The 25,334-nt window shown below is 49.7% G+C and overlaps 1 protein-coding gene across 1 annotated transcript in view; it reads right to left on the reverse strand.

The window, feature by feature from the left end:
• Positions 1–25,334, reverse strand: part of CCDC9B (coiled-coil domain containing 9B) — a 39,897-nt gene that overhangs the window by 7,585 nt on the left and 6,978 nt on the right. Inside the window, exons 4-11 of the mRNA XM_086613985.1 lie at positions 24,810–24,872; positions 24,252–24,416; positions 15,218–15,367; positions 5,789–5,863; positions 3,012–3,196; positions 1,595–1,656; positions 1,028–1,081; positions 515–620 (exon numbers count right to left, since the gene is read on the reverse strand). Coding sequence (XP_086470111.1) covers positions 515–620; positions 1,028–1,081; positions 1,595–1,656; positions 3,012–3,196; positions 5,789–5,863; positions 15,218–15,367; positions 24,252–24,416; positions 24,810–24,872 — 860 coding nt within the window. The remainder of the gene's footprint in view (positions 1–514; positions 621–1,027; positions 1,082–1,594; positions 1,657–3,011; positions 3,197–5,788; positions 5,864–15,217; positions 15,368–24,251; positions 24,417–24,809; positions 24,873–25,334) is intronic.

Consider the following 25,334-nt stretch of genomic DNA (forward strand, 5'->3'; position numbering starts at 1 on the left):
CTGATATTCCAAAATTACTTCTGTGCAAATGACTACGTTGCTGTGTGCTGCCCACAGCTGGCAGGAGCAGGCCACTTCTCTCCTTGCATCTTTAAGAACAGTTGTTTAAGAAAAGACACCTGTACCACAGCATCAATCCTAATTACTTCAGTTCAGTTGGGAACTATCTTTGGAGACTGCTCCTCCATATCAGCAGTGCCTGGAAGTCAGATAAGACCTGTGCAAAAGCTTCCCGGGCATGTGCCACTGCTACCCAAATCTGGTCACAGAGTAACTCTGACCCCCCGTGGCTGCTCTGCAGGGAGCCGATGCAGCGGGTCAGCACAGTGATGATGCACCCCCACAAGTGAAGTCCTGCCAGACACAGTTCCAGTCAACAAGAACTCATCTGAAAAGACGCCGTTGGGGAGCAACATCTCTTTTTGTCTGTCCCTCTTCACAACCAGGCTAGGAATGAGACCTGGACATGCGTATCTCAACCAGCAGTTTGTGGCACTGCTGCCAGGCTCCTTACCTTCTGGCTCTGCCGGTCAGTCTGTCCTTTCCTTTGGCTCGGCTGCTCACAGCAGGCACTGATTTCGAACCAGGATCGCTCACGTTCACTCCGTGCTGTCCTCCACCTAGAAGACAGGTTGGAAACACCATGCAAGAGCAGCCAGAACCAGTTAATGGACCTGAGGGGGCCAACATCCTTGTACCTCTGGAGGGGGAAGCCTCTAAAGCTGTATGCATACTGCATGTGTATTTTTTAAAGCAACAAATACATATCAAGAATTTACAGGTGTTTCCTTCTGCATTTTTTTATTCCAAATTCCAGTTATAACTTTAAACATCACTCCTTGGATATAGTCTGCTCTTGTTCTGCCAGCACAGACCGCACCGTGCAGCTACAAGAGCAGCCCCGTGGCATGTCCCCAAAAGGCACTGCGAACCTGCAGGAATGCCTGGAGAGAACTCTCTCCATGAGGGCATATCAAGGTGCTGACATTTAGTGGGGTGACGTAACGGAGTCGTGTGGCTTACTCACCTCTCCCATCGGGAGGAAAGGACCTGTGCTGGAATTTCCTTGCGTTTCTTCCCCCTGGAAGGACAAAGCAAAGCATGCGCAAAAGTGAGCGAGGTTCTGTAACGGACTCGCAGCAGAAAGCCTGACATTCAAATAGGGTGTCGCAAGGGAAAGCTTTGTTCTGCCAGTCCATCTCCTGAGAAACAGGAGTTATAATGGACTTATGCTAGTAAAGAAGCCAGCATGTGCCACGGGGATCAGAGATGATGTGCTCTGGAATAGGATTGCCTCTCAAACCAGTGTTTGGGAAAGGAGGCAGTGCTGAGCCTCCGTATTGTGTCGTACAAGGTTACAGAAGCCACTGCTCTCCCTGGGAAGGTAAAAAGCACTAGCACCCAGACGCTGAAATCCCATCCCCTGAGCGTTCTGCAAAGCAGAGAGGGCTGAGACCCCGACACTGCGCTCAGAGACGTTTGCCCAGGAAAGCACAGTTTCACAACTGACAGCCACGACAGCTGCTGTGGCACTGGGATGCGCACGATCAGCATTCACTAGCGTCAGGACAGAGTCTAGGTGTCCCTTGCCAACCTTTCTTATTGCTGGGATTATCCAAGGCTGGCTCCCCATCCTTAACAAAGTCCTCTTCAAACCTGCAGGTTAAAAACAGGCATTGTCAGACCTGACCATTCTCCTCCAGCGTTCAAAAGCATGGGCAGGAGACCTCCAGACGACGCAGGCTCCAGCCTTCGGCCCTTCTGCACCTGCCCACTGGCAGATATGTGCAGGTTTATCAGCAGGAGCTGAAACTGCATGCACTAACTAAGAGAAATAAGGCTGTGAGGCAATTCTACCCCAAAGGAGGACCTCTAAAACCTTTGCACCAGTACTCATATGTACATATTTAATTCTGTGAACATCTACAAAGCCTATAGACGCCTGTAGTGTAGCTGTTACTGTGCTCAAATGCAGCTTCCCAAGCTTCTAAACACAATTTGAAGCAGCTTCAGGACTGGTCATCTCAGATCAGACCTGAGGATCAGACTGTTTTGGTTGGTTTCTAATCCTGCTTGTTTTGTACTATGGCTTTTCTGTTAAAAACAGGAGATACACGGGAGAACAGTAGGGCTCAGAGCTGTCTTGGCAACACACAGCACCCACTTAAGTCAATTCACCTCTAACTATCAGGGTGCCAGTGACTGAAAATCTATGTATTTGGTCCCATTCCTCAGTGAAAAGGTTGTCCCATCCATCTGCCCTGTCCAAACTCTTTTATCAGCAAGTCTGTGTAATATCCTGTAACTCCACACCCCATCAAAACCTTACACTGCAGCAGGTCAATCTCCAAAGCTTTCTAGCTGGTGTGACCCAGCTGAACAAGCACAGTTAGAGGGACATTGTCTAAAGCAGGGAAGTATCAGACCCCGTTAAGAGCTCTCCCACCTTTCTGTCCCCAGCATTTCCCCCAGATCATACAGGAGGCCCTTTGAAGTGATCCCCTCACACTGCGGTGCCTGCATGGGCTCAGTTTATGAGGTGAGGAGGATTTAGGCATGTTGGCCTGGGCTGTGAGAAAACCTGTGGACTAGCAATGTGAGTTTGTCCATCCCTGTTTCCAGAAGAGCACCTGCACCCTCCTGCCATTGGATTTGTCCACGTGGAGATGGAGAGGACCCTCTAGGAGTAGACTGAGCAGTGATTCACGCTCCTCTCCCTCCCACAGTCCAAGTCCTGGTGAGACCAAAGGCAGACAATGTTTGTCAGCACACGGTATCTCCTATCAGGGTAGGAGACCTCACATTAGAAAGAGAATACGAGAATCATTCTGGTATCTGGTCTCACTGATAGACATGGTCAGGAGGAGAAAGAGACAGCAGTATGGATTTGGTTAGGGAGAGGCACATGACAGCATGGGATTTGACCAGCAAGAAATATCTGCACAAGATTTCATGACTGGCTTTAGATGGCCTGCTGCAGACAAACCAGCCTAGGGCTGTGGAGGACCTACATGTGCTCTGACTTCTCCACATCCCAAGCCCGTCGCCACTCGCCCTTCGCATTCTTGTGACGTGCCAGTCGTTCCAGGTCGATCTGATCACGCTCCCTCTTCCAGCGTATATATTCCGAGCGTTCCCGTCCAGTCATGGGGAAACTCAGGTCTCCAGGGCTCTTCTGCAGTGACTTCCCACCATCCTAGTGAAGGCAAAAGAGCTTCTTGTTAATAAAAACGTCTGAAACGGCTGCATTGAGTGCACTTTGTACCGTCACCCCCAGAAACGCTCGGTAACATCTGAAAACAACTTAGAGCAAGGTCAGCTTCTCTCTCTAAAGTGATGTACACACAGAAGGGCTCTGCTTTTCCCATAGCCTAAATATACTCATTGACTTTATAGAAAGGGAAACTGAGGCAGGAAGAAGTTACATGGCTTACTTGGAGCCACACTGTAAATCCATAGGCACGACAGAACAAGCAACCATTCCCTTCCAGGGATATTCCACAATGATAACGATAATTTATGGCAACATATTTCTGAAAAGTTTTTCCACTCCATCCAGAGTACATGAACAGTATCACATTTCAAAGGATTAAAACTACTTCCACCTAAACCCCTGGATTTTGCCATCTACATACATTCCTCTTGCCTTAACGAGATGGGGCTTCACTGCTGTTTCCCTAACCTGAGCTGCAACGTTTCTTCAGATCCTGCAGCAACATCTAACCTCCTGATGTGAGAAGCAGCCGTAAGATGTAGTTTTTCATTCCAGGTATTCAGTACCTGATTACAAACTTTCAAAGCACATCCCTGTAATTCCGGGTGCAAACAGCCACATTTGTGCAAATTCACCCCATTTGTGCTTGCAGTCACTTTAACTGCAGGCACAAATTAGGCAGTGGCTTTCACCTGCTGTATTCCTGCTCACCTGAAGGTTTTAAACCCAAATGTTCTCTATTTTTCCTGGAAAACGCTTAGCTAAGGTTTACTTATGGCATAGTTAGTTCCCGGAGTGCTTGCAACATCTCCCAGTAGGGTTTGAAAGGTTGAGCTCTCATAGAAGGCGCACCAGGCTAAGCCCCATCTGAAAACTTTGGGACACTTAAATCCAAGTTATGGCTACGAAATCCTTCACACTGGCAGGGCTGAGAAGGCAGACAGCCCCCTGCGACCACCAGGCACCCAGAGGAGCTCACATCACAGGGCTGTGCTTAGGGCACACGGTACTGCAAGTGCCAAGAGCAGCATCCTTGGAGCGAAGGGGCTCTCCTCTTCCATCCCTTCAGCCTCTTGCCTCATCACTGCTCCTGGTGATAGACCAGTTAAAGGCTGCCACTGCTGGAAAATCTAGAGCTTCATGAAAATACAGTTCAGAGCTGATGGAGCACATGAAGAGGGAGAGGTGGGTAACGCAGCTGTCAGGTTATGGGACTTGGTGCAACCAGGAGCCAGCTGGCCACAGTGTGTTGTCAAGCAACACTGCACAGGGAAGAGCTTAGTGCAGAGCTGAGTCCTGTGGTGCTAATTACCAGCAGATAACACATCCCTCCATACACGTGCCCTTCCACACCAGCCACCACCACCCCTTCCACAAATGGGAAATAACTGCTGTTAAAAGCAGAGCAGCAGGGAAGGAGTGACTGAAAGCCCTGTTACCAAGGAGACCCACCTGCGTGGGCTGGGGATGGGGTGGCAGGAATTGCTTCTCTGTTTGCTGGCTGGCAGGACCTGAGACTGCACCCCCAAGAAGGAAGAGATGAGGCCAGCAGCAAGGCAAGGCACACTAGGGCAAAGCAAGGGCAAGCACTGGTCCCTGGGTTGGGGCACAGGCCTGGAGATGCTCCCCACAGCAGTTCCATGGAAGGCACAGCAGGTCCTGCCACGATGGCTCCTGATGCAGCCATAGAGGAGAAGCATGCAAGAGCTGAGCAGCACCCAGCTAGTGAGATCAGGGTCCCACCTCCAGAGATGAAGGATAAGGGAAGCATCCTGTGCTGTTACCTTGACCCTTAGCAAAGGGGAAGCCAAAAGCAGAGGAAAGACTGAAGCTTGTGCCCATGCCCTCTCCTGGGTAGATGCAGAGGTGGCTGCGGGACCTGCAGAGCAAGAGGAGGGGATACCTGACCAGAGCCTCACCTTAGCTGCAGCATAGCTGTGGTTAGCTGGACCACAAGGCTCTCGTGCTGCCCTTTTCTGCTCTGGGGGGTGCTCAGCTGGAATTAACGTTGAAGAGCCCATCTGTGTCCTTCTAATGAATCACACTGAGGTGGGGCTATTCAATTTGTACTCCATTAATTAAGAGCATCTGCAGGCTCGGGGGAGCCAGCATGTCCTCCAGAGTTTGCATTAAGCAGTCAGTGGGAAGGCCTGTGCTTTAATTTACCTCCATCCTACTCAGCTTCTGCTGAAGTGAGGAGCTGTAACTAATATGGCCTGAGCCTTTCAATCCACAAGCAAATGTTTTTGGGAGAGGAACCAGCTAGGGCTGTGCTGCCACATGGGTGAGCACGTTACCCTGCGTAACATCCCTGCTGCCGTGGCAGGGACTTAAGCAGTGACAACAAGGTGTGAAGGGCAGGTCCCCTGTCACCTCTTCCCAGTGCTGCTTTGCTTGAGGTGTGGTAGCTGCTGAGCAAAGCTTTGGATGACGAGAAGGACGAACAGCAGGGACCACACCAGAGCACATTGCTGCTTCCTTTAGGACTGAGGCAGCTCTGACAGGGAGGGACACCCTACTGGTTTCCTCTTCCAAGGCAAGGGTCCCCCCAAAGGGACATGGAGCCCTACTCACCTTCCGGCTGTGCTCGCTTTCTGGGCCTCTGTCACTGTCTGATCTCCTCTTCTCTGCTGTTCTCCTCTCCTCTCCCTGCAAGGGCACAGACACAGGAATTATTTCAAGGATTAAGCAAGGACTTCTGGCAGTGGAGTCAGTGCCTGACCCTGTGCCCACTGGGACATGTAAGAACTGCCCAGAAAAGGTCAGCAAAAGAGGAGAGATTGATTTCTGGGGCTTTGAATCAAACCGATGTGGAAAACTAGAAGTCAGAAAGCAAGAGATGTATGAGAAAAGCAAGAAAAAGGGATGTACTTCCACAGTCCCTCCTCCTTCCAAGCTAGAGGCAGAGAGATGTCCTGTTTGGTCCCGTTTTTTTCCAAAGCAGACCGAGTTTCAGGAACCTTTTCAGATTTGGGCCAAAGACCCAGCTTACAATTCAGCTGTACGAGAGCTGAGAGCTCAGCTAAGATCCAGGGAAAAGCCAACATCGTAAGGTTGGGAGTGATTTTTGTCCCTGTCAAACACGGGGCCTTTCTACTGGGGTCCATCCCTGCTTCCACCGGGTTTAACTATGCTGCCACCAGACTGGCAAGCGCTGCTCTAGTGTTGATACCCTCCTGCCTGGCAGGGAGTGAAAATTAGCCCCTTTGTCTTAATGAGCTACAGCCACTAGACACGAGGCACGGCACAATTCTCTGCCTGGGGCCAATAATACAGACACAGCCATGTCAGAGGCCAGGGTGGGATCACAGTGGGTCCCAGCAAAACAGTCTGCAGAGCATAAACGTGTTGTAAGAAAGGCTTTCTGCCCTCATTCGATAGTATTGCCAGGGTGCTGCCGGGAGGGCATGTGTCGGGCAGCTGAGGGTAGAGTACCAGCCTGCCCCCACGCTGCTGAGCCCCTTGGGGCAGTGGGTCGGTGTTGCCCGGGGCTCTGCCCTGGGGTGGCCGCACGCCTCCGCAAGCGGCTCCCACTTCCACTCGGACGCTGTGGCAGCACGTGACTGGCAGCATGGAGGCTGCCAAGTGGCACAGCATTTATCACGTCTGCCTCCCCCCGTTTTGATACCGTACATGGCAGCCCAGGGCTGCCACGAGCGAGCGGAGAGGCCCCGGCGTGCTGCAGCCCGGCGGCCCCCCTTGTGCCCAGAGGAGCAGAGGCATCCCCAAATTCCTCTCCCTGCTGGATTGTTGCAGGGCCGGGGAGTGCGTGGGGCCGAGATTATCCTGCTGCCATTTTGCATTGCCAAGCACAACTGAAACACAAAGAGGAAAGTCACAGTACAAACTGCCAGGTCAGCCGTTCGAGAAAGCGTCCAGCCCAGGCTGGAAACACAACTTTTATTCCAGCCATTTGCCAGCCCCAGGTTTAGCCCAGCATTATGGGGCTGGATGCGGGAAACTCGGGATACCAGTCTCAATACCTGCCAGCTCTGCCCAGCCTCCGAAGGCAACTCATCCCCGCTGCAGCCTGTTCCCGTGTGCTCGGTGGGATTGTGCAGGGAGTGAGCTGCGGGCAGTCTTTTTGGGGATTGTCCACATGTGCTAAATCTGAGGCAGGTGGGAAGTGTGGCCATTTAGCCAGTGCTCATGGACATGGCACTCAGCGCACAACAGCTTCACTGGTCTGACTGGTGTGAAGCAGGTGTAGCTCCAGTATAGATGGAAGCTTGTGTAAACAGATCATTGGAAATAACGAGGAAGATGTTAGTTATCTTGTCCTAGGATTTTTCAGCAAAGATTTGGGAAAAAATGCAGAGATCTGTGCCCAGAAAACCACCCCTCACCATATCCTGGCCTGTTGCAAAACGGGCCAGGATATGGTGAAAGATGATACTACTGGGTATTTATTTCAAAAGGGTGCTGCGAAAACTTACGTAACTAAAAATGGTCCCTTTGGGCTCAAAGTCAACTGCTCGTGCAGCCCCATTTGAAGAACCTCGCAGTGAGGGACCTGATGAGTCTCTGCAGCCCAAACGGAGACCTTGCCTTTACAGAGGGATCAAAACAGCAGAAACCTGGAAACATTCCTTATTTGAGGAGGCTGGCTGGGCAGCAAGGTGGAGACGAATGTTCAGCCTTTACAGCAGCTGTAAAAGAAACTCACCATTTTGGAAAGAGTAGAAAGGAGCCAGCTGCTGCAGGAGAGCTGGAGCCCCTCCATCCCTGGGGGAAACCTTGTGTGGGAGGAGAGACAGGAGAGGAGCACTGATTGCCTCGGAAAAGCCCGTAACTGACGGGGAAACTGAGGCAGGGAGCTGCATGGGTGTGCTGACTGTTTCATCTGAGTCTGCATATTTCTCACGTAAGCTCATGCAAAAAATGATTCCGTTTGGAGCCTTTACAATGCCTGATTGTGTCCCTGAAGACGGGAACCGGAAAGCCAGAGCATCCGCACAGCTGGAGCGCTGAGCCAGGGCTGTGTCAGCTGTGGGGGGAGCAGTGTGCCTCTGCCTGTCTGCAGCCCAGCGCAGCTTGACTTCAGCCCTGCCTCTGCCAAGGGAAGAGCGAGCCTGCGCCCAGGAAACGTGCCGGGCCAGCCTGGCTGAGGGCCTGTGCTGCAGCGCGCCAGACACGGGAGAAGACGCAGCTCCTGCGTGGCTGGGCCAGTGCCACGGACCTGCGTCCCGGGGCTGGCCCGTTCGGGGCACCGGCTCTTGGGTGCACATCACAAATCGCTCCGACCCCGGGACACGGGGCAACTCTCCATCCTTTATACCCCTCACTCAAAGCCAGGCTGCCTTTTTCCTTAGTCTGCTTCTATTTCTGCTTCTCAAAGGGCACTGCGGAAAACAGAGAGGACAAAAAAAAACTGGTTGTCTTCTACCAAGAGAGCAGGTCTGAACTGTGCAGTTAAGAAAACGTGGTCAGCTTTGCTTTTGCACTGGTGCAGGAGCAGATTTTCGCATTTGCTCCGTGCTGCCCCAGAGCTGCTGTTGTTAGCCTGTTATGACACACCCAGGCCATGGGGAAGCAAAACATGTTTTTCTCCTCCTTCCTCCTCTCCGCCCCCAAAATTATGAAATATGACAATGACACTATCGTCTCCTAGTTTAACTGTTCCTGCACAGCAGGGGAAGAGACGTGAGGAGGGAACAAAAACCTGAAGTAGGCAGAGAAGATTGCGTTTGTTTATCCTGAGATTTATGCAAGGATTTCTCTATTTCTCAGCTTAGAATGGTCCGGGGCCGGAGGGGCTGAGCCTGCTCCTCACCAGGACACGGCCCTGGGATCCCAAATGCTTTCTGACTCCAGCTCTGACCTCCCAATGTACATACACCCAGCTAACATCAATGTGCAAGACTGACCATGCTGATGGAACTCTCCAGCCATGGAAGCATTGTTCTGTACTCACAGTTCTCCATACCAGAAGCTTCGACAAGCTTCCATGTCTCTGGGCTACTTCATTGTCTTCTCATTTTAAAAATAAGTGCCAACAGATGTCTTAAATTAACCTTTTGGTACCCACTTCTTGAGGCACGTGTCAGCACCAGAACTGGCGTTTCTTCTGTGGGAGGAGATTTTTGTAAGAGCTTAGAGGTGGTTTTGCAGCGCTCGGATCCCCCACTGGGCAGGATTTTTGAAGCTAGTACATGAGAGGATATTTTTTTTCTACTTCTTTTGAAAGATCTGCCTACTAATTGCGCTGCCTGAAGGGAGCTAAAGACTTTTCAGCCACCCTTTCTGCCTACCTTGCCCTCCCATCTGCAATGCAAAAGCAAGTGTTTCTGCTGCCACACGTTTGGTTCCTCTCCCATGCAAGCAGGGCAGTCAGACTCGTCAGCTTAAGTCCCTGAAAGCAGCTTTTGTGTCTCTTGATTACAAACAGTCATTTCTGATATACCATCCCGGGAAACTCTGTTAATAAAAGGACAATTTAAAAGCCCTGAAGTCCTATCAACTGTCCATTTAAAAGATGATTTGTAACCTGCTAATTAACCATTGTTCTCCACCGGTCCTGAGCTGCCAGCTCGCAGCTCTAATATATTAATGATCCTGAAACACTGCCAGATCATGGAGTGGCTTTTTAGGAAAACTGGTGCGTAGGCCTTGGGAGCAGGGAGAGCCCTGCTGCAGATTTAGGAGCAGCCAGGCAGCAGCACTGGAGGCTGTGAAGCTGCATCAGTGGAGTGATGTGCTCAGGCTAACGCGTTCTGCAAGGAGACAGGATAATTTGTGCCCCTAGCCCTCTGTGCTAACGGAGAGCGAAAGAGTGTTTCCTGGGTAGGGAAAAACACGCTTCAAGATGGCAGGGTAATACGCAGCACTGGGGCTGTTTCAGAAAAGAAAATCATGAGAACAGCTTTTTTTCCCTTGCATTTCCTCTTTGGCAGCCTCTGCCACAGCTGTGAGCTGCGGGCTGGGACTGACAATGTGGTGCTAGCTAGATGCACCAAGGGCAGCAAGAATGGGAGTCTGTTTTCTTCTTTCTTTTTTTTTTTTCTTTTTATTGAATTTTATCATCATTGAGAGTAGAGAAAAATGTGGGATAAGGAGGATGCCCATCAAACGTTTTAATAGGATAAATTTGGCAAATGCAGAGAAGAGGAGGCAAATTTGACGGTGGCCAGGCTATGGGGGAGTGACGGATGCGATCCTCTCTCCAGGCAGGGAGAGGTGGGAGGGAAGACATAAATCACCCAGAATGAGCAGAGAACCAGCTGGGGCATGTGGTGAAAAATCCCAAAGGATGGACCGTCCAAAGGATGGACTGTGCTGGGGTAATAAGGGAGGCTGAAAGCTAGTCTTTGAATTGGGGGTCTCAGCTCAGCTCGTAACACACAGCTATTCTGATGACAACACTGATAGTTCTTCTGGCTCTCCCAGTAGCTGATCAACCTGGGGACGAAAATGAAGTTTCTCTTTTGGATGAACATCTAATTAAAGGATAGAAAACAAAAAGTGGCAAGAAAATGCCAGTTTCCATGGTAGGAGATTAGCAGGGGTGTGCCACTGGAACACGCACTGTTCAACATGCTCATAAATGGTCTGGAAAAGGAGCTGAATAGAGAGATGACAGTTTGCTGATGATACTAAATCATCCAGGGCAAAGAACGTAATTTGCCAGGAAAGAGCTGCAAAAGATCTCTTGACATTGAATGCCTGCATCATCAAATTACAGATGAAATTCAATACCAGTAATGCAAAACAACTTGCATGAAGAAAAATGCCCCTTCTTGTATATACACACAGAGTAATGATGTCTGAACTGTGATTAACACTCAGGAATGAAATCTCGGTGTTATTGTGACGGGTTCTCTGAAAATGTTAGCTCAATTAGGAAAAAAAGCAGAGAAAATGCAAAGTTGTTAGGAGAAGAATAGAGAACAAGCCAGAAACATCATCATGTCACTGAGTACATCCACGAGAGCCCACAGCTTGAATAAAATGTACAGTTCTGGTCCTCTTGTATTAAAAGAATACAGTAAAAATAATAAGGAAAAAAAAAAACACAAAAAAGAGCAATGAGAGTGATCAAAAATATTGAACTACTTCCTCACCAGACGTGTCTAAATAGGGTCAGTCTCTTAAGAGATGGCTGAAGGGAGATGTGAAACGGGGCAATAAAATGGCTTGTGCTGTGGGAAAGTGAACGGGGGCTGATCCATGCGCTGCTTCCCGTGAGGCAGGAACACCAACTGGAGTTAGCTTTGAAGAAAAAGAAGGGATGTGTGTTTCAACACAGCACGTCACTTAACGTGGCAGCTGCTGCCTGGAGATGGTGGGGGGGACAAAGTCTAGATGGACTCAAAAAAAACAAAAAGAAAGGTTAGAATTCGGGCAAGGAAAAGCCTGTCAAGGAGAAAGATGCTGTTCTGGGCAGACAAGGCCTCTAACGTGGGGGCTGGTGAGTACTGGCGGGGTGACTGCAGCCTTCCCTGGTCTCCTGCTCCTTCCCTGCCGCTGTGCTGCTGCTGCTGCTGCTGCCAACAGCGTTAGTGCACACGCTGCTGCGGTAACGCTGTTGGCAGCGCATGGCCCTCACTGGTCCCAGCCCATCTGCGGCACTGGGGTGGCTTTGGGCTGCAGAGCCCCCCAGGGCTGCCTTCCAACAGGAACCAGCTGGTTCCCTGTTTCCCAGCTGGTTCCCTGTTTCCCAGCTCTCCTGAAGCGGTGCAGCGCTGAGCCGCTCAGCGTGGCTCCCGTGCTCGTTGCCACCATGGCGAGGATGGCAGAGGTGCCCTGTCTGCGTGGGGGGAGCTGGAGCCCAGGGCTGTCACCGTTTGTAGGTGCTGTGATCACAACACGGCCTCCGTTTCCAAAATGAATTGCTGTATTCGACATCCCTGTGACACACGCTGAGTTCTGCTGGCTAAAATTATTTCACAGAGGTTTTAAACGTTTTGGTATGACTAATTGGGACCTGCTCTCTGCACCGCAGTCTTCCAGTGCCTCCCGGAGAAACACATGGCACTGAGGCACAGCATGTGAGACGGACTTGCCTGGTTTCAATTTTCCAAGCACTATCACCCCCAGTAGAAAGAAGCACTTGTTTAAAACAGTAACCCTTAACAGAGCTTAGCAACAGCTGAAGCGACCCAACGGGGTGGGCCAGACCAAATCTCCCTTCCCTCAACCAGCCCAAGCTGGCACCATGTGTGAGATGCCAACGTGACCCGTCACTTCAGGCCCCATCTGCTTCTGTCACTGATCCTGGGAAAAGGTTGACCAAGTGCAGATGGAAGAAAGTAGCTTGCAGAGGCGACCGTGAAATCCAACCATTTAACTCTCTTACAGCCACATCCTTTGAGTCGTGTTGTGAGGTGCCTGCGTGCTGGGAGCTGGTTTTTGTCCTGGCTGTTCTAGCTGTTGCCTGAAGTCACACAATAGTAACCTGAAGAGATCTTCATTAACTAGGGATGGAACAGGGCCTGGGCAGCCTAGGGAAACCATCAGGAACAAGGAAATCTCCTGAGCTCAGCTGAAATATATCCAGCCAGTAACAGGGATCAGAAACTAGAGTTTCAAACACATGGTTTTGTATCCTTTTCTAAATGATAAGGGGAATCCAAAGAATGACAACAAATACTCCCAGAAAACCCTGTTTTTAAAATAAGCTCATTAACGTGCGCTGGCGGCCCCTCCATCGCCCTGCCGCGGGAGGTGTGCTCCGTGGCAGCCCCTGTGCTTGCTCCCTGCCTCCTGGCGAGCCACGGTCCCTGAAAGCACTCTGACTTTGAACCATTCTATGATTCTGTGACTTCCAGGGAGCAGTGAGTCCCCGTTCTGCTCTCCGTGAGCTGCCAAGAGCCTGGGAGAGGTGTGCATCAGAGCTCAGTCACAGAAAGCAGGGGAGTTTTTCTGTGCCAGCAAGAAGTGATGCTATCACTAAACAGGGCTTGCCAGCAACGTTAGTCCAAGACTGCCCTTGAGCCAGGCTATCTGTCCAGCCAGAAGACCAGGTGATCAAGTCAAACTGATCTTTCTTTTTGGTCTTAAGCAAGGCTGAGGGCATATACTGCTCCTCAGTAGCAGTGTTTGATAGATGGAGTTATACGAAGCCTCTGTGGCTTTCCTGTGCTCCTGACAGAGATCCTTCTCCTTTCCAGCCAAGGCGTGAAGGCATGGAATGGCTCTGCAGAATCCTTCTCCCTGCAGACGCCAGCACCTAGCAGACCTTCTTCACAGCCTGCTGCTGCTAGAAGGTGCCCGAGCTTCAATCCAACCCTCTGCCAACTGAGCGACTGGATTTGGATTACAGGAAAAAAACAGGGAAGGCTTTAAATGAACTTTGGTATCTGAAGAGGAGCAGCACAGAGCTGTTTGCATTCCTGGGGATTATCAGGATTACCTTCTAGCCCAAGCAGTGTGAAGAAGACCACTGTGGCTACGTACAATTGAGGGAAGGAGGGCTGGCAGAGTTATGTGAGCTCCTGGCACTGCTATACGGAGGTAACTGTGTTCATTGGGAATGAATTTAAACGAGTGAACTTAAATGAATGGCAGCACAGTAGAAGCTGAAAGACCCAAGACACCAACCTCTGCTGAATCACCAGAATCAAATCTGCCAGGCATTAGGGACTCCACACCCTCTTTGCCAGCCTACGATCCAAAGCATCAGATCCTCAGTGGTTCCTGTGAAAAGGTGTAGGCAGATATGGTGTTCAGCTAGCACAGCTGCAGGCCTGCTCTCACACACGCTCTGAATCGAGCTGCTTTGGGGCCAACGTGAGCAAGGCATCGCCAAAACCACATATATGGACCCTCAGCCTCAAATTTCATGATCCATAATAAAAGCATATGAGATATTACCCTTTCCAGGACTGTGCATGCACTTACAGCACAGGATCCAAAGCCAAAATCTAGGCACTCCTCCGGCTGCTGTCTCCTAGCACAGTCCCAGCCTTGGTGACCTCAGAGATAAGTATTTAAACAAGCCCAGCAAGAGCAGAAGCGGAGAGACTTGCCCTGCACATCCCAGAATGACATTTGACAGCCTCAAGGATAGCTACAGCACAGGCATGGTCAGGTCACTCCCATCCTACCATCATGTCTAGGTGTGTTTGTGATGCCAAGACTGAAGCGGGTGACAGCTGCCACAGGAACCTCTGGCGAGGGGATAGCTACTAGTGGCTCAATAATCAGGCAGCCTGTATGAGGTTTATGGCATTCAAAAAACTGCTTAGTAGCCATGGGAAAGGAGCACATGGGCTTCCAGAGCCTGAGGTAAACTCTGGGGAGGAGGAGAAGCTGAAGACTAACGTGGGCAGTTAGCAGATGGATGGCTGCTGGCCCAGAGAGGGTGCTGCACAGGTCTCCCAGCGTTCCGGGGTGTGTTTGGCAGCCACACTACGTGTTGTTTTCCTTCACAGTCTTTGCTGACCCTGTTTGCTGCAGGCATTCTTACTTATCTGTGCGTTCTCTCAAATAGGAAAATATCACATGCCTCCGTGTGTGTGAAGAGGAAGGTATTTGCGAAGAAGTATTTGAAATATGTTTCAAAGATTAACAAAGTTCAGCCAGCCAGGTTATGGCCTGGCATAGCAGGACTTGGGTTAAGAAGCAGGCACTGCCCAGCTCTGTTAACTTTTAAGCTGTGCAGTGAGTCAAGAGGAGAGTGCTCCTGACTCAGTCTGCTGCGTGGCACCGCAAAGAGGTTGGTAAGAGACAGGAGGTGAGATTCATGCCCCATGCCTGGCAGTGCTTTCATTGATCCTCCCAAAACAGCATCTGATATCTCTTACGGACCCAGTATGTTTAAGAGCCTGCTAGCTCTAGCTAGGATGACAGGGAAGGGAAAGGATCATAGCCTTTCCTCTTTCACAGTGACGGAAGCCAGAGATTTTTATGGGGATAGGTTCCACACTATTAATAACATATAGTCTTTCCCAGTGTCCTGTTGCTGGGCCAGCTCCTCGTCTGGCTCCATGGTCCTTCTCATGCCAGTAGAAGAAGTGGACGCCACCGATACATTGCAGAGCAGTCATTTCACGATGCACTTACTTTTTCCTTGTTATCCATGGTGATGGCAATCTGCATCCTCCTGCCCCGGCGGAACGCCACCAAATGGTCTGTCTCTTCTTCACCCAGGTCTGGCACTCTGCCTGGGCCAGGGAAGCACTCGGGGCGTTTCTCACTGACGATCCGCTTGCCCTGGAAAGGATGGGATGAGTTAACAACACCTCCACTAGCCCTGTGCTGTGCCCTTCCTAGGAGAGCGGCCATCCCCAAACTGCAAAGGATTTTGGTCTGGTGGAACAGAAACATGAGCCAGACAGTCAGTTGTCTTAGTTTATAAAGCTGCCACCCTACTTTGAGGGATATGTAGCATTATGTAGACACGTTTTAGCTAAGCACAACTTAGGTAGCACGGGATTTACCCTGTTCAGATGCTCTGCAGCATGAACATTGTTTGATGGTTTTATTTCAGACAGGCGAGCCATCTTGCATTTGTGTCTTTGAAACAAACGTGAAGTTGTCCTCTCACCAAACAACATGGCCCCATAAAATGGGAGGCTACGCTGGAGCAGAAGCCTAGAGGGTGAAAGAGAAACAGTGGTGTTCCGTCCCACCCTGCCCACAAAGCAGTTACTACCCTGAAGTGTATTAACACTTGATAATTCATCACCTTCACAGTCCTCGTGCGTTCATGTTTCTGGAATGATTTATTCAGCAGTGGAATGGTTTAGAAAACTGATACATAAACTCCTCAAACAAGGGCAGTTTACCTCTTTCAGATATTATTTCCAGCTGTCTGTATCAGTTCATGACTTTACTGCATGGATTTACATCTGCTTCTTATTTTGTTAATTATCTTTGTTACTGGCTGAGCTCCTGCCAGCGCCCTCAGCCATCACTTCCACAAAATGAGCACATCTTTTGTACAAAAATGCATACTTCTTCTCATTTAAAAGTATCATCTTTCAGTTCCATCATGTGCCTTTTTATTTTTGCCTTTCAAGGAGACAAGAGACTTAATAAGTCGTCTCCATTTCTATCTCTGATCTTTTTCTTTTCTCTTCACCTGTATGATTCCACTGCTCGACTTTACCAGGGATGAATGAACCTCAGGAGCTTCCCTCTCTAAAGGATGGTATATTTTCCTGTTTTTCTCCTTGAGCTTCCACACATACTGGAGCCTTGATTCCAAAGGAGCTCAAAATCTCCAAGTAAACTTCAGTGAAACTTGGGAGCTCCTTGTTGCTACGAGAGCAAGAGTTTCAAAAACAAACAGCACACACTGACCTCTGATTCGTATGGAAGTCTTGCAAGCACCAGTGAATTTGCCGTGACATATGATAGCAAGATGTCTTGCATTAGCCTCATCTTCACTTGGCTCTGCCAGAAGTGCAGATGTTAGCATGGAGGGAGCCTTGCTGCAGACAGCCTCCGTCAGCAAGACCTTTTTTATTGCTTGTCCAGTCATCGAGCTTCCTAACGCATGATAAATGTTTTAGGAGGTACTGGAGCATTTCTAGCATCAGACCTTCAGTCTCTTGTTTATTCTTCTTTCACATTTGTGTAATTTTGCTGTCTCAGCAGAGACAGTTCTTGAGTTAGCCTGGTGCGTTCGAGAGGAGGAGTGGGTCCCTGCACTGCCACCAGTTCTGTCTGCCAGGGCTGTGTGGACGTGGTAGGAACCTTTTTGTGCATTCCCTTGAGTATGTGCAGCTCTGGGTTTAGCTTTCAGCTGTAGCTCCTAACAAGTTTTGCTGCCCTTAGCAGGGCCCTTGCGATTTCTGCTTTTCTGGAAACAAGTGGAGCCACATGTTGCGTTCAAAGCACGGACCTCTTCAATGCCATTCTAGTACTTTCTCTGTTGTTCTCTATGTTTGTGCCAATGCAGCCTCCTGCTTCGACTGCTGCTGAGGACCAACATCTGTGAGCCAACCCTAGAGATATCAAGATCTTTTTCCTGAGAGAGTAAAATCTGATAGTCAAGAGAATAGGTAATCATTTAAATATGGAGTATAACTGTCTTGGCATCTACCATATCCAGACATTTAGGTGTACGTTTACCGGCAGCCCAGATACATGTCCTGGAAAAGTGCCCATACCCATAAACTCTGTGGGCTGTTTTAAAAGTTTTAGTTTATGTATCTGTCTTGAGAAGAATATGATTCTGTCAGACAGCAGGAAGAGCCGGTAAGTTCAAACTGGAATCTAAACTGCTCTGAAATCCTAGCTTTACTCCCCTTCCACGGATAGGGTGTACTACACTGCCCTGAATTACACGTCCCGTTGCAGTCACGGTGTTACGAGTGATTACGTTACTGCAGTTTAGTGACTGCCTGATTCCTAAAATCAAGTCAGAACTGGTTGAAGATATGAAGGTCAATGGCAGCTTTGGCAGCAGTGACCAGAAGACAGTGGATTTTAGGAGCCTGAGAGCAGTAAGGAAGGCAAGCAGCAGACTAGAGACCATGGGCTTCAGGAAAGCAGATGTTGGATCGTTTCAGGGAACTGGCAGACAGGAGCCTGCAGGAAGCTGTCTTGAAGGAGAAAGGAGCCCAGGAGACCTGGTTGACTTTCATGGACAACGAATGTTCCCCTTCCCTGCGAGATGAGAGAGGTACAGACAAACTGGAAAGAGTCTAGTGGAGGGCCATCAAGATGGTTACAGGGCTGGAGCATGGGATGCACATGGTGAGGCTGCATTTGTTAAGTCTGCAGAGAGAAGAGAAGGCAAAGAGGGAACCTAATTGCAGTATTCCTCTGTCTGAAAAGGTGTTCTGAAAAGAACTGAGCCCGGCTCCTCCTGGAAGCACACAGTGAAAGGGCAAGAGGCAACAGACACAATCTGCCAGAAGGCAAAGTCAACTGGAAGTAAGGGAAAAAAAGTCACAATGGTGGTAGTCAAACACTTGGAAATAGGTGCCCAAAAAGCATCCTATGGTGAAATCCCGTCACCGTAGATTTTCAGAACTTGATCGGACTCAGCCCTGAGCAACCTGCGATAACTTTGAAGATAACTTTTTAGCAGAAGATCAGAGGAGACGACCCACAGAGATCCCATCCCACCTCAGCTATTATATGACTCTATCATTGTGCCCGAGTCTACAGCCTGCTTCAGCTGTGAAGTGAAACTTATTTAGGTTTTACACCTGCGTATGTGTGTATATGGATATGCAGATGTGTGCAAGTAACGAATTTAACGTGCAAGCACGAATTTAGTAGCTTTGCCTGTTTTCTGAAGCTCTGGCTTTTATGCAACTAGAACCAGGTAGCACAGACCAGAATTCAGGATCAGTCAGCCACGCAGCAGACAAGCCCTTCGGTCTGGGCTTTTGAGTGGCACCTGCTTCCGAATGACGGAATCGCACCATGTCCAAAGGTGACATGTTTCCATTGCCAGAACTATTAGCCAACACAAACACAGGATGTTTTAAAACAGAAAGAATATTTCATGTTCTGTTTATGTTCTATGATTGATGTATTTTGCTCCTAAATTTCACTGAAACTGAAACTGGAGACTGGATTAGAACGGTCAGCACAGGATTGCTGCTTGCAGTCGAAGAAACCGATGTGTTTTTTCCTTTATGTCAGTGCAAATCAGTGTTAACGGACGCGGGTGGAAGAAAAATTAACCTTTTGAATAGACTGTCTTGGTCTCGTATTTCAGACCACAGAGCCGAGCTGGATAATTTGAAGCTGCAAATCTTTCCTGCCATCCCCTCTGGGTTCCTGGGCAGCGTCTGTGCCCACAAGAGTAGCCTCTGGTCTCATCCAGATTGGCAGTTACACTGAGATGATCTAGGAGCTCAGAAACACAGTATTAACATGGTCGTTTTAGGAAGTTACTGTGTATCAGCACTAACAGGCCATGTCCCTGCTCTTTCTGTGGGATAAACACAAGAAAATGCAGTTTTATTGAACTCTTCCACTAAAGACTATGTAAATGCACACCTCTTTAGGGCAGCTTGCAAAGTTATGCTAACTGAATCATGTGTCTTCCAGATAAGTGAACAAACACTTCCCGTTGGGATTAAAAGGCAGTGAAAACTGAAACGTTGTCAGCTGCTCTGAGAGCCTGAGCCTTCTTATTTAAACCTTCTCCCACAGCTAGAAAGGATGAAGTGATAAGCATCCTTGTGTGTGCTTCACAGTTCCCCTTTATAAGGAAAACAAAACCTTTTCTTATGCACGGAAGACATGGAAGAAAAGTGCTTAGCAGATTTTTGGGGCCCCCTACACATCATGGGTCTGTGACTCAACCCCAGAAACTTCCGTGGAGTCACAAGAGGGACAAATACAGGCCCCCTGTTTTGGAACTGAGGTATAAGAGGCTGCACCTCTCTTCTTTCTCTCCCCACACCAGTCTCTCCTAAAAACCTGCTCCTCGCTCGCACCGTTGGGGAGGAGGGCTCTGTAAAGCAATCTGGGCAATCGCTCCAAGCAATCTGTAAAGCAATTTTCTACGAAGGAATTTCTTTTCCCTAGCATCTGCCTCCCTGGCAGAGACCCTCCAGCCGAGGAGGCTGCCTGCTGCCACCGAGGAGCTCTGCAGCCCCAGCAAGGCCCTGCTGTTTCCAAAACACGCAGACAGTCCCCACAAAGAACTGTGTTCTCCAAAAAACAAAAAGTGTAAAAGCAAAGCTCTTGGGAGTCACGGGAATGACTCAAGTTGGACCCTCCGGTACAGGGCCCAGTCTGTAATGTGTCTGGGGAAGAGCTGAGATCTGCTGACATCCTCTGAAGGCAGCTGGACACATCTCGCCTTGCAGAGCAGGCTCTTAACTGCTTGCTGTCCCGTCTCCTCGCTCTATTTATAGCACAATTCCGAGGCTGAAAATGCAGTTTGGCTTTGCTTTGGAACCACTGAATCACTCCAGCTTGCTAGATACTTCGGTGCTGAAGCTGCACATCGCTTTATTCTTCAATGGTTATTATTCCCAGGAAATATCTTTGCTCCAGGGATAATCCTGAGTTTCCTGGGACATTGAAGGAACTAAATCTTCCCTCCTTTATGCCCTGAGCAGGCTTGTATGGTAATCCTAGGTGGTACTGCTAGATTAGTTAATTAACTAACTGGAGATTAGTTAATTAACTGGAGAGCTGGGCTTGCTCTGCCCTAAACAGAGCACCGATATTAGGTGTTTAGCATTGTAGTTAATAATTTTTTTTAATTAAGAAAGTAAGCGCAGTGATGGCTTAGCAAGGTAATAGCAAGCTATTCATTCCTAACTTGCACATCAAACATTAATTCTAGCTTAAGTCAACAGCTGTTCCCTCGAGCTCTTCAGTGTTTATGATGTGACAGGCGATGGCCTGTCCTTCAGACAGAGAACACGGGCACAAGTAACTCCTGCCTGGGAGGCCCAGCACTGGGTGGGTATGTTTGGAAGGTGGCTTCATCGCTTGTTATCTGAGGAGGTCCTTCCCGAGGAGGGACACAGGCCCTGAGTGCAAACCACAGCAAAGCTGCCACCTGAAAACCTGAAAACCATTGCAGAGGTTTCCAAAAATGGAAAACCATTGCTCAAACACCATGAGCAGGACGGATGCCTCAAAGCACACAACTGGATTTACCGGGAGGCAGCACCTTCCTTGGGCCATCGGATGTTAAAAGGCACAGCGGGAAGGCTGGCACGCTGGCAAAGCAATTAAAGCCTGCCGTTTACGGAGCAGATGGCAAGGAAGGCTCGGAGGCTGGTACAGGAAATATCTATTTAGCAGAGCTGTGATAGCGAGACACACACAGGCTGGGAAACCACCAGTTTTCCTGTGTAAAATCTCTCTCCCTCCCTCCCTCGCTCCCCATATTGCTTCTGGCTAAGACACGCCGCCCGAGGGCACGTTCTGCTTAATGTGCCCAGTGTGCCTTCTTCCTCTTGTTTATTATCACCTAGATCGCTTGTCTCACATTGGGAAATCCTGGCCCTCGGAGGGCTAGATCCCAAAGCCAGGGATGGCAGAGGAGGAAAGTGCCCATGCAGGGCCAACGGGAACAGAGAGCGGGGCAGAGCCTGGCAGAACCACCTCTGCCCCTCCACAGGCCTGTCCTGGTTCACTCACTGCCTGCAGGAGATCCGAGACTGGCACTAGCTACTTAGCCACAGTCAGACAAACCCACACTGCTTCCCTTTTGCAGCATTTCACTGAGAAACTGTAAATGGAGAAGTGTCCACCCGACGTCTGAGGCATGCCCCAGATTGCAAAGGTAGTGTGAAAAATACCCATCTGAGGAGCGTCGGGAAAAAGAACGTGGGGAACAGATGAAACCCCTGGACTTCTGTCCAGTTTATGCAATTTCCCAGCTGCTTTTCCTTTGGGGCTTCTCCCTTTGCAGTGATTTGTGATATTTAGGTTTAGATGTAAATGGTTTTCTGCACAGCCCAGCCACTCTGTTGCTTGAACCTTGCAACGGTCTTAGGAAGGATGGTGATGGCCCATTTAGTCATCCCGGTATCCCTGAGCAAGTCTCTCCAGGGACACCTGGTGAAGCCTTGCTCACCGGGGAGCCGAAGCAAATCCTCTACCCTCTCTTTTAAGCTGCCCAGAGGATGCCTTAACAGGGCAGTAGCAACAAATAAGCTTGTACTTCATATGATATCAAATACAATTTTGTCCAAAATCCTACTAATTTTTCCCTTTCACCCATTATGGTCTAATGCTCTTCCTACTCATCCGTTTTGAGAACTGTATTTAGCTAAAGGAAGGTTCTGGATTGATTCCACTGGAACATTCACCGATAAATCAGTTTTCCTCTGTCATCAAGTCAGGCTGCTGGGTCGTGCTTTACACCAACACTCAGGAGGCTTTTGGGGGCTTCTAAGGCCGGTGAAAGGTGCTTCATGGAAGCAAATTCCTACACACTACACAGCAGGGAACTTACGGGGAGTTTCCACAGAGGTCTGCGTTTCCAACAGAAAAATCTCAGAGGTCTATTAACTGGCCATGCTGAAAAACCCTGGCATGGAATTTAAGGCAGCAATGTGATTTAGCTGCCAGCGCTTTGTGCTAATACAAATCCCCATCTAGGACTTGAATCCTGAGCTGCATATTATGGGAAGGGCTCCGGGGGACATGGCCTGCCTGCGAGAGCTGCTCGCTCTGCGAAGGTAATTGCTTCCAATATAAGCTCCCCGTGCAGAGCTACACAGCCATGAGAAACCTTGGAGAAGACTCTCAAGTATCTCACTGGTAAAGTTTAGCCAGTAATGAGAATGGTTAGACTCCTGTGTACCCTCTGTTTTTTTCCAAAAACCAGAAATTTCCCCCGTCCATCAGGACGTGGTTCAGTTGTGCTGGAATGAGATTTCATTTCGAGGGGATGTTCGCGCTACCAGAAATCTATCTGGAACAAAGGAAATGAGATGCCTCTGTCCCTTTCTCCTGAAAAATCATTCTGAAAGGTGCATTATTTCCTAAATGATTCAGTTCCTTCAAGGTAACATACAAAGACTTTCTAATGGCACAGTCGTTGTGACCTATTTCTTCATGGAAAGAAAGGGCAACCGGGTCACGGAGAAACAGAAATGAAACGGCATTTGAGGTACAAAATCACAAAAATATTTCCAAGCTGCCTCAGAGGGAGAAATGGCTCTCTGCCTTTTGTTTACAGCCAAGGTTTTCAGCACTCCTACCCCGAAGCACCAGGGTAGCAGGAAGGGTGGGGATTCGCTTCACTACCCTGGGAAATGTCTTTGGCTCAGACCTCGGTTCAAAAAAAGCCCACTCTCATTTTGTGGGCCAAGCATGTCGCTGTGCCCAAAAGAGGGCCCACGGGAGCACCAGCTGCAGCCACCGTTTCCTTTTCACAGCGCTGCCGTGCCGGAGACGGGCGCTGGCCTCGTCCGCCCCGACGTCTCAGCGAGGCACGGCGCCGGCCGAGGTTTGTCTTCTCCTTCGTGTTGGGACGCTCAGCACAAAGGGGCTGTGCTCACCTGGGCGTTGTGCCTCCAGTTTCTCACTGGTGTCTTCTTAATCTTCATCAACAAATAGGTAAGAATGCCTCTTTGCTATTTTGGAAAATATTAAAAGGCAAGAAATATCACCTGCAGCAATAATCTCCCTCCAGGGACCCAGTGACGGGAGAGTTTCCCCGAGTTCCCGTACAGGTGCATCTGTGTACGCAGATATTCCATTTTTCCAAAGAAAGTAGCACTTCTGATCCTCGTTCCTGATTATCTTGTGGTCAAACCCACTAACTCCAGTGAGAACAAGATCAGCCCTCTCAGATATACTCCAAGTGAAGCAAACAGGAGCGTGAAGCTCATACAGGCACGTACTTCCTCGGACGTGCTGCCAATACCAACTGCCAAAGTTTTATCAAACCCTTCCTGGCAAATAACTCCCGACACGCCGCAGCTGCCCTTAGGATCCTTTGATCATTATATCCAGATGCACAGACTCCGTGAGGGACAGGGTAGTGCCCAGGAGGGGATGCTTTGGGATTTAAAAAATGAAGTAGCGTTCCCAATTACTTTTGCTGTTTCGCACCATTTTTAATTAAATCTGCAAATACTGTGTCACATTTTCTGCACATCACATTGGCAACTGCGACAGATATCCACGTCACTCCGGCTTTTATTCTGTGTTTAGGATTTTCTAGAATACGGCAGCAGGGAGAAACGATGCTGGTTTTACCACCAAACATCACTGCCTTCCTGGGAATAGCTGGGGAGCAACACAGCTCAATCTGCCCAAGCTCCCATCTATTTCCATCCCCTTTCCAGGCACAGCGACACAGTTTAACAATCCCACCGGTGGCCCAGGAGGGCAACTGGGTGACTGATCTCTCAGAAAGGGAACTGGCTCTGTGTGCCTGGATGGAGCCGCCGGGAGGTTCGGCAAGGCCTGGGGGCTGATTCTGGTGAATCAGACACGGGGAGGAAAGCGTGTGGCCACTCGAGATGAGGAGTGAGGCTGTGCTGAAGGATTGAAAATGTGAGAACAGGAGCCGGAAGGGAACTACTCCCTTGGGAGATGAGACACTGGGGAACACGCTGAGCAGAAAGCTAAAGCAAGAGGCCGACAGAAGCCCCTTTGTAAGTCAAGAGGCTGCAGTGTAAGAGGAATCCTCTTCCCTGCTCACCTTGGCTTTGTTGTCCATGGTAACAGCCAGCTGCATCCTCTTCCCCATCCTGAATGTGAACATATGATCTGCTTCCTCCTCCTCCTCCTCTTCCTCACTGCCAATGCCGAACCCAGGGCTCGTAGGACAGGGGCTCCCCCATTTCTCGCTCACAATCCTTTTGTCCTGGAAAACGAATCACTTCTGTTAGCAAAAGCAGGTCCCTTGGCTCACCAGTGCGACTCCCTTCCCCAAACACACCTGCACGCAAGCAGGGGGCAGCCACAGGAAAGGCAGGCCTGGCCCCAAGGAAGCTGTCTGTGCCCGGCGCGGTGCCGTGACATTCCTAGGGAACAAGGGGCTCCTTGTCTGCTCAGCAGCGAAACCCACAGTTACAGCGGGTCTAGAAAATCCTTTGCACTTACAAATCTGACATTTCAGACTAAAATGCCAGAGTTATAGGAAACAAATGTCATCCTCAGCTCTTTCTGCAGCACTCTGAGTTAGATCAGGAAAGCCTAAGTCCTGATGGAGATGGCCTTGGAAGCCAAGTGGATGGCTCCTGAGGGTGGTGCTCACCATCGAGAGGGCTGGGCTATCTTGTCCATAGTGTTCAGTCTGGGTAATTGCATCTTTCAGGTCCTGTATGAGAGAAAAACGTGTGCAACAGCGCACCTCCGGAGAAAAGCAAGGGCCGGGGCGTGATTGAGAAGTGAGCAACGCACGAGCCTGGATCTGTCAACCCAGGAGTGCCAGCTGTCGGCGAGCTCTGTGAGCTCTGTGCTGGCAGGGGACTTCCCCCAGGGGTTAAAGCAGGACTGGCTGGGTGGTTTGCCAAGGCCCCCACTGCCAGGAGGGGTGGGCAGGGCTTGGCGGACACAGCAACCAAGGGCTACTTGCTCTTCTCGCTCACAAAGCCGAAGGAGCCCATGACTTTGCCCAGCCTACAGGCATCCTCAGAGGCATTCCTGACGTCTCCAATGACACACATACACCTGATGGGTTCTGCCTACGTATCTGCAGCAATATTCACACCTGGGACCCATCCAGAGCCAAGCGTGCCTGTTCACACATTCCTTTATTTGTTTGCTAATTCTGCGTGCT

Source organism: Tauraco erythrolophus, chromosome 6 (genome assembly GCF_009769465.1).
Source record: "Tauraco erythrolophus isolate bTauEry1 chromosome 6, bTauEry1.pri, whole genome shotgun sequence".
NCBI lineage: Eukaryota > Metazoa > Chordata > Aves > Musophagiformes > Musophagidae > Tauraco > Tauraco erythrolophus.